This window comes from Trichomycterus rosablanca, chromosome 14 (genome assembly GCF_030014385.1).
Source record: "Trichomycterus rosablanca isolate fTriRos1 chromosome 14, fTriRos1.hap1, whole genome shotgun sequence".
Classification (NCBI taxonomy): Eukaryota; Metazoa; Chordata; class Actinopteri; order Siluriformes; family Trichomycteridae; genus Trichomycterus; species Trichomycterus rosablanca.
This window is the reverse complement of record NC_086001.1, coordinates 13,444,756-13,457,641: the sequence shown is the minus strand read 5'-3', so window position 1 is coordinate 13,457,641 and position 12,886 is coordinate 13,444,756. Positions and strand designations below refer to the sequence as shown.

The 12,886-nt window shown below is 40.8% G+C and overlaps 1 protein-coding gene across 2 annotated transcripts in view; it reads left to right on the top strand.

Moving 5' to 3' along the window:
• Positions 1-4,033: 4,033 nt before the first annotated feature.
• LOC134325967 (striatin-like) overlaps positions 4,034-12,886 on the top strand; it is an 85,112-nt gene continuing 76,259 nt past the window's right edge. For both annotated transcript variants that reach the window (XM_063008160.1, XM_063008159.1), the window contains exon 1: positions 4,034-4,360. In XM_063008160.1, the coding sequence (XP_062864230.1) occupies positions 4,130-4,360 (231 nt within the window). In that variant the 5' untranslated portion in view covers positions 4,034-4,129. The remainder of the gene's footprint in view (positions 4,361-12,886) is intronic.

Genomic DNA, 12,886 nt, shown 5'->3' with positions numbered 1-12,886 from the left:
TGTGTTGTGCTGGTATGAGTGGATAAGACACAGCAGTGCTGCTGGAGTTTTTAAACACCTCACTGTCACTGCTGGACTGACAATAGTCCACCAACCAAAAATATATCCAGCCAACAGCGTCCTGTGACAAGCATCCTGTGACCACTGCTGAAGGTCTAGAAGATGACCAATTCAAACAGCAGCAATAGATGAGCGATCGTCACTGACTTTACATCTACAGGGTGGACCAACTAGGTAGGAGTGTCTAATAGAGTGGACAGTGAATGGACACGGTATTTCAAAAATATAAATATATATGAAATTTGTTGAGGGGGCACAAAAAATTTTTTTGCACTGGGGCCCATGAGCTCCTAGTTACGCCACTAGAGTGTGAGGTGCTTTCCAATATATATATAGATATAGATATATATACTGTATATATATACAGTGTATCACAAAAGTGAGTACACCCCTCACATTTCTGCAGATATTTAAGTATATCTTTTCATGGGACAACACTGACAAAATGACACTTTGACACAATGAAAAGTAGTCTGTGTGCAGCTTATATAACAGTGTAAATTTATTCTTCCCTCAAAATAACTCAATATACAGCCATTAATGTCTAAACCACCGGCAACAAAAGTGAGTACACCCCTAAGAGACTACACCCCTAAATGTCCAAATTGAGCACTGCTTGCCATTTTCCCTCCAAAATGTCATGTGACTCGTTAGTGTTACTAGGTCTCAGGTGTGCGTAGGGAGCAGGTGTGTTCAATTTAGTAGTACAGCTCTCACACTCTCTCATACTGGTCACTGAAAGTTCCAACATGGCACCTCATGGCAAAGAACTCTCTGAGGATCTTAAAAGACGAATTGTTGCGCTACATGAAGATGGCCAAGGCTACAAGAAGATTGCCAACACCCTGAAACTGAGCTGCAGCACAGTGGCCAAGATCATCCAGCGTTTTAAAAAAGCAGGGTCCACTCAGAACAGACCTCGCGTTGGTCGTCCAAAGAAGCTGAGTGCACGTGCTCAGCGTCACATCCAACTGCTGTCTTTGAAAGATAGGCGCAGGAGTGCTGTCAGCATTGCTGCAGAGATTGAAAAGGTGGGGGGTCAGCCTGTCAGTGCTCAGACCATACGCCGCACACTACATCAAATTGGTCTGCATGGCTGTCACCCCAGAGGGAAGCCTCTTCTGAAGTCTCTACTCAAGAAAGCCCGCAGTTTGCTGAAGACATGTCAACAAAGGACATGGATTACTGGAACCATGTCCTATGGTCTGAGACCAAGATTAATTTGTTTGGTTCAGATGGTCTCAAGCATGTGTGGTGGCAATCAGTGAGGAGTACAAAGATAAGTGTGTCATGCCTACAGTCAAGCATGGTGGTGGGAATGCCATGGTCTGGGGCTGCATGAGTGCAGCAGGTGTTGGGGAGTTACATTTCATTGAGGGACACATGAACTCCAATATGTACTGTGAAATACTGAAGCAGAGCATGATCCCCTCCCTCCGGAAACTGGGTCGCAGTACAGTGTTCCAGCATGATAATGACCCCAAACACACCTCTAAGACGACCACTACTTTATTGAAGAGGCTGAGGGTAAAGGTGATGGACTGGCCAAGCATGTCTCCAGACCTAAACCCAATAGAACATCTTTGGGGCATCCTCAAGCGGAAGGTGGAGGAGCGCAAAGTCTCGAATATCCGCCAGCTCCGTGATGTCGTCATGGAGGAGTGGAAAAGCATTCCAGTGGCAACCTGTGAAGCTCTGGTAAACTCCATGACCAGGAGAGTTAAGGCAGTTCTGGGAAATAATGGTGGCCACACATAATATTGACACTTCAGGAACTTTCACTAAGGGGTGTACTCACTTTTGTTGCCGGTGGTTTAGACATTAATGGCTGTATATTGAGTTATTTTAAGGGAAGAATAAATTTACACTGTTATATAAGCTGCACACAGACTACTTTTCATTGTGTCAAAATGTCATTTTGTCTGTGTTGTCTTATGAAAAGATATACTTAAATATCTGCAGAAATGTGAGGGGTGTACTCACTTTTGTGATACACTGTATATGCTGTATGCTGATAGCTGATCAGAATGAATTAAAGTGAGGTGCGTGGTTGAGTTCATGTCATGGAGGGGCCCCCCTCCCTGCCCCCTTTGTAATTATGCCCCTGTCACTCACACATTACCTTATTTTCTTTTATTTAGGTGTAATTTAAAGTAACCAATCCATCTTCTGGTTGTTTGTGGGATAAAATCCATGCTGAAGTTGGATGAACCTGCCAAACTTGTCAAAAGGATGATTCAATAGCAGGTTTAAACCTAGGTTAATGGTGTAAGGCACTTTCTATTTCAGCATTTGTGTCACTCTAGTCAGTTCCGCACAGCAAATGTGGGTCCCGACCAGGGTTTTATTATTTCCAACCGTCTATGAGAAGTTTAGAATGTTTACATCATGTTCATCAAAGGATCTAGTTTGCTCTCACCTTAAAATACATGCAGAAGATGCACTGGTTTGGCACTGAATTAGCCCCAGATGAAGGTGAGTCAAGACATTGGTTAATGTGTATGCTGTCCTGACATGGTTAGCTTTGAGCCAAGTGTTTGGGTGGTGCCGGAACCACCGCGATAATTACAGGATTAAAAGGTTGGGGAAAGTTTAACCTCCTCACTCCTGAGATTGGACATTTTAAAAACAAACAATATCCTGTAACAACACTTGTTTATTTCAGCATTTATTATTTCAGACATTATACAAAAAAATAATAATTGCATGGGGACTGTGAGTTATTCAGTGTGCAGTATACTGGACATTTGGAATTAAGAGCATGAAATGTGCAAGATTCTGGAAAAATTTACATATTATTATTACCATTATAACATGACATATGAAGTATTGTACATTTATGGCATAATGTAATACATGTTTATAACATTAAAAGCATATACTAGTTCATACAGAAGTTAAAATTTAAATTTTAATATTCTAATTTTTATATAAATATTTTAAATATTTAATTTAATTTTAACTGTTTTCATTTCAAAAACTCAAATCTTAAAAATTAAAACTCAAACTTTTTAATTAAAACATTCAGCTGTGTTCACCTTTCCTCAGAATCACTTGACTCCTGATCACTTTCACTATTTCACTATGCTACTCTCAACACTAGATTGTATGTCAGATTATGGATTTATGTTCCCTACATAGTGCACTAGAAAGTATAACTAGATGATGATTTGTGTTCCTTACATAGTGCACTAGATAGTGTATTACATAATTAATTATGTTCCCTACATAGTGCACTAAGTTGTATATCAGATAATGGATTTAGGTTCCCTACATAGTGCACTAGACAGTATATTAGACAATTGATTTATGTTCCCTTCAAAGTGCACTAGATAGTGTATTAGATAACGCATTCATGTTCACTACATAGTGCACTAGAAAGTATAACTAGATGATGATTTGTGTTCCTTACATAGTGCACTAGATAGTGTATTACATAATTAATTATGTTCCCTACATAGTGCACTAGATTGTTTATCAGATAACGGATTTATGTTCCCTACTTAGTGCACTAGACAGTATATTAGACAATTGATTTATGTTCCCTACTTAGTGCACTAGACAGTATATTAGACAATTGATTTATGTTCCCTATTTAGTGCACTAGACAGTATATTAGACAATTGATTTATGTTCCCTACTTAGTGCACTAGACAGTATATTAGACAATTTATTTATGTTCCCTATTTAGTGCACTAGACAGTATATTAGACAATTGATTTATGTTCCCTACTTAGTGCACTAGACAGTATATTAGACAATTGATTTATGTTCCATACATAGTGCACTTGGGATGTCTGGGATAGTTTAATGTGTCCCATTACTAAACTTTTAACATGTAAACAAGGACTACGTCTCCCATAATGCATCAGCGCATTCGTCTGTGGGCGTGGCTTAGTGTGTCCTATAGCGTCAGTGAGTGACAGCTGGCTGTCAGAGAGCTACAGAGAGTGAGCGAGCGAGGCGAGTTTAACCGTCGCTAAAGAAAACCGAGCGTTCATACATAAACACCCTCTTTCAGCGGATTAAAGGAGCCAGCAGGTGTGTTTGGAGGTGCCGAGCCCCGGCCATGGACGAGCATGCAGGGCCCGGCGTTTTCTTCAACAACAACAATAACCCGGTGATGCCGAGTGGCGGTAGCGGCGGCGGGCCTGGACGAGGAGCTGCGGCCGAGGGGAGCAGCGCTGAGCCAGCTACTTCTCACTACAGCATCCCGGCTATACTGCACTTCCTCCAGCACGAGTGGGCCCGCTTCGAGCTAGAAAGAGCGCAGTGGGAGCTGGAGAGAGCAGAGTTACAGGTACGAGGCGTTTAAATACTGAATTCAGTTATAAATGTGTACAGTTTTCATTCAAATAAACGGCTTAGTGTGAAGTGTTAGCGAGGCGTTAGCTAGCCGCTTTAGCTACCGTGCTAACCGAGGCTAGTGCACAGACCGCATACTAGCGTACTACATAGTATGTGAAGATAGAACGGTCACTGTTTGTGCTGCTGTGATTTGACATACTAGCGTACTAAGTAGTACGGTCAGTGCTAATAGTAGTATACGGTGTGACTGCTGCTTTAGCCACGACATTAGCCCGAGTTAGCTACTATATACTATATAGCGCGTTTTAATAGTGTGTGTAAGTGTAGTAACGGCGCTTTGTGTTGCAGTGATTTCACACACTCTGTAGTACGCTAGTAGTAAATAATAGTACGTTATAGTATCAGGCTACAGCGTTAGCATGAGGACCGTTCTCAAACCGCACACTAGCGTACTATGTAGTATGTGAAAACCCACTCATTTACATTTACATTTTCAGCATTTAGCAGACGCTTTTATCCAAAGCGACTTATAGTAGTGTGACAGTATACTGTCTAAGCAATTGAGAGTAAGGGCCCAACAGTGGCAACCTGGCAGTGGTGGGGTTTGAACCAGCAACCTTTGGATTACTAGTCCAGTACCTTCACCACTAGGCTACAACTGCCCTTACTATATTACTATATTGAAATATGGCTGCTGCTATAGCAATAACATTGATCCGAGGCTGCTTCCCAAAGCCCATACGACGGAAGTAAATATAATGTAAAAATAAGGATTGACATACTATTATTATATATTGTAGTACTCATCCTACATGCTGTGTCGGTGGCACGGTGGCTAAGTGGGCAGCACTGTCGCCTCACAGCAAGAAGGTCCTGTGTCCTTTCTGTGTGGAGTTTGCATGTTCTCCCCGTGTCTGCGTGGATTTCCTCCGGGTGCTCCGGTTTCCTCCCACAGTCCAAAGACATGCAATGAGGTGAATTGGAGACACTGAATTGTCCATGACTGTGTTTGTTATAACCTTGTGAACTGATGAATCTTGTGTAATGAGTGAATGTAACCAAAGTGTAAAACATGACGTTAAAATCCTAATAAACAAACAAACATGTTGTGCACTTTGTAAATATTCCACACACTGCTAACTTACATTATCTGTATATCACTGTATATTACCATTGGTACGTTAGCATATATTGTGTACCTTTGCTTAAATGTACATACATAGATTGCTTACTGGATACTGTACATACATACATGCACACGTCCATACATTTTCTATATATTGCCTGTATATAGTCTTATAGTTTGTATATTTTTGTGTCTAATGTTTAATGTATACATTGCTTGTATACCGTATTTATACCAGAGAGATACCATCAGCCGGAACCAAACTCCTTGTGTGTATCCACATACTTGGCCAATAAATCTGATTCTGATTATTAGACATACTAGTATTATTAGTACATAAAAGTATGGCTGCTGTTTAGCTACAGAAATGACTCGAAGCCTAGAGTACTGTACTAAATAGTACATACAACTGATAATATTACTGCTTAGATTTATTACTAGCATACTTATTAACCTTGTAATTGCTGTTTTGATATGAAAATGGGTTTTAGAAATCTGTGTGATTACAAACATTCTGAACGTATTTATTGTTTTAGGACCTTTTTCACCTGTATGTTGTTATTATTTACCTGTGCTTTCCAGTGTTTCTCAGTATCTCTCTCTGTCTTGTATAGTCCTAAATTGATTGTGCACACAATTGCTTTTGTTGAGTAGTTTACTGTGTGTAATAAGCAGACTAAATAGTCCTGAGTAAGGGGAGGAGCAAAGTGATTGGAGTCTGTTCACACATGCACATTACAGCATAGCGCTGGCGTGTTGGCTTGGAGGATCAGTGAGTGGAACATCAAAACTACACTTCAGCGTTCCTCATCATTCATTCGGGCGGCACGGCGGCTAAGTGGGTAGCACTGTTGCCTCACAGCAAGAAGGTCCTGGGTTCGATCAGTTTGCAGGGAGTTTTGCTGTGTCTGCGTGGGTTTCCTCCGGGTGCTCCGGTTTCCTCCCACAGTCCAAAGACATGCAAGTGAGGTGAACTGATGCACCTTGTGTAATGAATGACTGCCGTTCCTGTCATGAATGTAATCGTGTCATGTGAAACATGACGTTAAAATCCTAATAAACAAACATCATTCATTCATTGTCTGTTTTACCACCACTTTATCCTGGTCAGGATCTAATTCATTTAGCGAAAAGCAGGAAATACCCTAGACAGGTTGCCAGTCCATCACAGGGTGCACACACACTCACACCTAGGGCAGTTTGTAGTAACTCCAATTGGCCTGACTGCATGTCTTTGGACATATGGAAGAAAACCAGAGAAGAGAAGATGCAAATTCCATATGGGGAATCAAACCCAGGCTCCTCTTGCCCTGAGGTGACAGCGCTAGCCACTTCACCACTGTGCTGCCATTGCGTTTCTTATCAAAAACTATCATTTTGTCAGTTTACTTGGTAATTGTATTAGAAATTGCTTTAAATTGTTGTATCTAAACCTCAGTGCTAAAAGCTAGTAATCCTGGAGGGAAACTGTTCAGCTATAAATGGACTACACAGGGATGACATCACTATTTGTGCAGTCAGCATGACAAGAATACTCTGTTTGTTCTTCTTGTTCTTCCCTACTGTCTATTTGTGGACGTTTGACACATCGACAAATGTGTTTCTGTAGTAGGATCTATTATTTAGGAACAAAAATGGAGCATACCGTTCTGAAGTGGCAGAGAAAATGTGGCGACCACTTGACTTAATGCTTTATTCCTATTGGTAATCTTTACATTGCTTCGCTCCTAATTTGCATAAAATTAAACTTTGCTTAACTTTTTTTGTGTTGTCGATTTTGCCCACCTCGCGTCGCCAACGTCTTCGGTGCCACCTATCGGCAAAAGTTGCCTGCTCTGAATGAAATTTAATGACAGCGCGTCACTTTCTCGATACACTGCAAACCACTGAAAACCTTTTTACAGGCAAAAATCACAAAAGCTGATATATACATTATTGCATTTATTAATTAACTGATAATTACATAAGCATGTATAGAGCTGATTAACCAAACCCTCTGTACTAGACCATTCATTCAGTTACTTTTAAACTGAGTCACTACACACTAGGGTTGGGCGGTATGACGGTATTACGGTATACCGCGGTATTTAAAAATGTTGACGGTATTTAAAAATGGTGACGGTATTTAAAAAATGTGAAGCGCCAAATTTCTGCTTAAGGTCCACCTTGAAAACGGAGACTTTAAGACCTGCGCGCATCCACAATAAGGGAGGGGCGGGAGTTGTAGGTGGTTGGAGCTCACTGATTGGTTGTGGGGTGCTCACTTTTTGAGATGATAACACAAAAGCTAGGGAGCGCTCTACATAGGGTGTGTTCAAACACCTAAGCTGCGTCCGGAATCGCATACTACCATACTCAATAGTGAATAATAAATGTGGACGCGAGAGCGGTTAGTATGTCCGAATACATAGTATAAATAAAGAGGTACGCGAGAAGTATCCGGATGACCTACTTATTGGGCAGTCATGTTTGAGTATGCAAGCGATGCACACTTGCGGTCCGTTAATGTATCCCATAATGCACCTGGAGCTGCGTAGGCGTTCGAAGCGTAATAAGAAACAAGAAAGATAGCGGTCCTCTGTTTACAAGTGTAAGTAAGATAAATAAAATAAAACATTTTAAAGACGAATAAATAACAAAAACACGATAAATATCCAAAAGTTTGGCGAGTGGGGTTTGTAATGAGTCTGTAACCATGGTGATATTACGTCATCACGTCCCACGTCATCACATGACGTTGGAAAGATGGCGGATGTAGTGCGTAGCAGTGTGTGCATACTGCATACTTCTGTGCTGGAAGTATGTACTTTTTTGCCGGCAGAGTAGTGCATACTCCCTCCAATCTAGTACATACTCTCTAAGTATGCGATTCCGGACGCGCCTTGCTGTCTTACTGCCTACATAGGCAGCTGCCTCAGTAGAGAGGATTCTAATAAGTCAATGACTTATTATAAGCCAGGTTATTGGAACGCGCTACTTAGACAGCGATTCCATCGGGTTTTGCTCGCTAAGCTAACAGTTAGCATGTCACTATAACATCTCTTTGTACCGAATACAGTTACATTCACTGACAAGCCCGAACTTGCAAAAAAACACACTTGTGCAAGTTTATACAATTAATATTATCTCTGTGTGTGTGTATCGTCTTCGCGATACTCGGATTTCGGATTTGAATTCCCACAATAAACAGCTTTTATTATGACTGATTAATTCCCCGAACTGATGTGAAGCAGAATTGGTGCATTACAGCCAATAAGAACGGCGCAAAAATGAAAAGAACATATAAAACATATATGTAACGGTTCCCAGAGATGCGACTGGGTTCATTTGAAAGAGCCGTTCAATAGAATCGGATCGCTCGCGAACGACCCTAACAGAGAAGCGTCTGCGGACCCCCCAAACCCCCCCCCCGGTAATACCGTATACCGCGGTATTTTATGAAGACGGTATGACAGTATGAAAATCGGCAATATCGCCCAACCCTACTACACACACACACTGCTATACAAAAAGTGACGTTTTCTTACCAAAAATAAGTTTTAACACCCTATTGTCAAACAGTAGCAATACAATTATACTCTAATCTATTTTTATTTAAAAGATGAATATTGGTAACTCATTTGAAGGACTACAATAAAATGTTATTACAAACAAGTTAAAATTGCAAAACACTTGAGAGTTTGTGGCAGAGCAATTTTGTTACTATATTTATTGTTGTTAATAATTTTTTATTTTAGCCGTTTTCTAGCCTTACGTTCCATGACACTTTATTAATATAAATTTAACATGGACTGAGAAGGCTTTACTTCAGCATTATACAAACTTACTTAGATCCCACATGCATTAAGCATAAAATCCCACACATTTTGCTCATCTCCACATTATGGCCATCATGTTGGCACAGGACCATCAGTACATAAAAAGTAACATTTATTCCAACAGGAACTAAAAAGCAAAGGTTTGAGTCCTTTACAATCCTCCTGTGTCCACTAGAAGCCTGTAAACCACTCAGTCAAACGAAAACACTCCCTGTGCATACCGCTGAAATAGTTGTAATGTCTGTTTAAACCAGAGCCAAATAAAACAGTCTCTGTCTGTCTGGAACTCATCAGTGCTGTTTTTGTTTTGTCTGTTACATATTTGACCATTTACCCCAACACAGCTGTAATGCTTAAGAAGAACATGGCACTCGGTTGTAGGCGACGCTTGTTTTGTGTGTGGATACTTGCTGTTTTTTTCATTGGGGTTGGAATACTAAATCATTTTAGAAAAGGAATTTAAGGGTTAGCTTAGATTATCTTAGGAATACACTGATCCAGTAGCAAATGTTATATAAGAAGTACTGATTTATATTAGATGTGATTTAACACATTTTTCAGTCTGGATCCACTAATGTGTGAGGCTGTTGATTAGGGATGCACAGTATATTGTTTATTCTACCACAACACTGTTAGATTATTATCAATGCAAATTTTGCCTAATTCTTTTGCCTATAACCCAACATTATTAGCCAAGAGTTAATTGTTAACAGACAAGCTTGTAACACCTCATTAATACCCTAAAATCATTATGTCAACAATGCTTTATATAGAGAATGCATCAGTAATGCAGCACAGTCATAGTCTCATTTGATAGCTCTTGCTATTGTCTTGTGGATTTAGGTGTGTTCGTGTTTTGTTGTACTTTAGACACTCAGGTTTCCTCCCATCGTCCACAAACCAACCAGTAGATAGACCGACTACTCTAAATCAGCGTGTGATGTCCTGCAAATAACCAGCACTGTTTAGGATGCATTTCTGCTTTCATTCAGTGTTTCCAGGAAAGTCCCACCATGACCCTGACCGATATTAAGTTACTGGAGATGAATGAATGAATAAGTAATGAAAGACTCTCTTGTATGTGACACTGCAGTTCACAAAGACATGACGCAATTGCATAGCGTGTTATATAATCACTGTGTGCTTTTTCTGTCTGTACAGGGCTCTAGAGTGCGACCAATTTGGTCGCACATGCGACCTAATTTCTCAATGGTGCGACTAAAAAAAATCTCAGGTCGCACCGGTGCCACCAGGCGTCCGAGGGAAAAAAAAAAACAACAGACACACATTAGGCCAATAACATGGTCTAAACCAATCAGAGATAGTGAAGGGCGGGACAATATTGTAGCGGTGATATGTGAGCGACATTCAGCTCAGCCAATCAGAATGCAGCACCAGGTTTATACACGTGCGTTCGGACGTTCTGCCGTAAGTTTAGTTTTGTATATGAGACTCGCCGGATGTCCCCAGAATGGAAGTTCGGGTTCTGGAGCTCGGCGGTGTAAAGTGTTGTAACGCTCACTTAAGTCCTGACTAAACAGTTAAAGTGACTCGACCCTGCCGTGTGCCTTTATTCCCACACCTCCACCACCGCACAACAAAAGACCCGCAGCATCCCCACCGGACAGCGGCTAGGTGAGCCGAGCCTCTACAGTAGCAAGGGGCTAATGCTAGCGGTAAAGTGCCGCGATAGTGAAAGTAAAAACACGACAATATTTTCGTTAAGTAAAATATAAAAATAACTAAAAGACCAAAATATATTACAATACATGTAGTCAAAATACGCAGTGAGTGCACCGCAAGCGATTTTGGGAATCTGTGTAAAAGATTCAGTAAAGCCGATAATATAATGCACTGCATTTAAGATTACACTCTAACACACACACAAACATATACATATAATTTTAAATATACACACACATATAAATAGATATACACACATACATACACATTTACTCTATTATTTTTATAATTTTTATAAGTGTGCTATAATTAGTCTGTAATACTATAATTAACTGTAAAGAAGACAGTGGCCGGCAATAGTATATTTGTGACTGGTTCTAATACATTTCGAATTGAAAGGCTGAAAAAGCCCAATGCATCTATAAAACACATTACATGCCGAGATAAATGCACTGCCCAAGTGTCCCCTCTCCCCACTGCCCTTCATTGTCAGGCAGCAGAAAACAGATCATCAGACGAGACCATGTTGACCAGATTGTTAGTTATTTCCAAGTCAATATTGCCTGTATGGACAGTGATTTAAAAAAAAAAAAAAAAAAGTGAACCTGTAAAACTGCGGTGTTAAATGCGATGCGGTCGAAAATTTGGGTGCACCTAACTTTTGTGCTGGTGCACCTAAGAAAAAAAGTTAGGTGCACCAGTGCAACCAGTGCAAAACGTTAGTCTAGAGCCCTGCTGTATTGTGCAGATCTAATTGATAAGTGTGATGTTAATCGACTGAGCCAGTCGTCGTCATACCTTAGATGTTTCACTGAACTATAGTGTTGCCTCAGTTATTGTAATGGTGGGAGTATAACGTCAATACTGGTCATCAACAGATACTAGAGCTCTGATCTTGGTGCTGTTTAGAAAATACAGTTAAATACATAAATACTAATTCCAGACATCTCTAAAGATTCCCCAGACATGTATATTATGTAGAACGTCTGGATGGTGCAGAGATATATTATGCCAGCCCACTATTGCTGGCATACAGGTTTTACATTTCTAGCAGTGCTATCGACCCGTTAGCGCCTACATACAGACTTGATTGGCTTTGTCAGTGAAAATACGGTCGAGGTCTCATGATGCATTGATGTTCTGTCCGGAGTGTGTTACTCCACTGTGCCCAGTGTTGTCGGTGAAAGACCCACAGACCCACAGCAAAGTTTTCACTTTATTTGGCTCAAGCTGTTATCTTAAGTGTTATCTGTTGGCTCAAGTCGTCAGGTCGCTATACAGTTCACACTACACAACTGGATCTCTCGTAATCGGGAGTCTTTCAAGTCGGTGTGGCTTTCACACTACACGACTGATCGGCGATAGGGGGTCTCACACTACACCATCTATCACCAACTGGCATCGCTGGTCTCCCAAACTACGTTTTGTCACGAAAACAAACGTGAGAAGTGACGAGGGGTTTAATGATACCACGTCCAAAAATGCACGTCAACAAGTAGCGAGCGATCAGAGTTTGTGTGCTGATGTGCAGCGTAAAATCAAGGAGAAAAAATAAATGAATCTGAGTGGGTTTGGCTACGCAAGCAGCAGGGATTGTTCTATAGTGAGTTGGAGGTTAATAAATATTTTTTGCAATGCAGCGTGGGTGTTATGTTTTGTAAAGAATGATCAGGTCAGACATACTGTAAAACTTGTGTGTGTGCTGATGTATTCTGATATAAACTATATTATGCTCCTGTCCCACCTTTTTACACTCCTCCCCTGTGTTTCCCCTCACCCCGTATCTTGCGTTCTCATTGGCTGTTCAACATAGCACTCATTGCCAGTCGGGCAACTCAGATCCAGACTAGGGTTGGGCGGTATTGCCGATTTTCATACCGTCATACCGTCT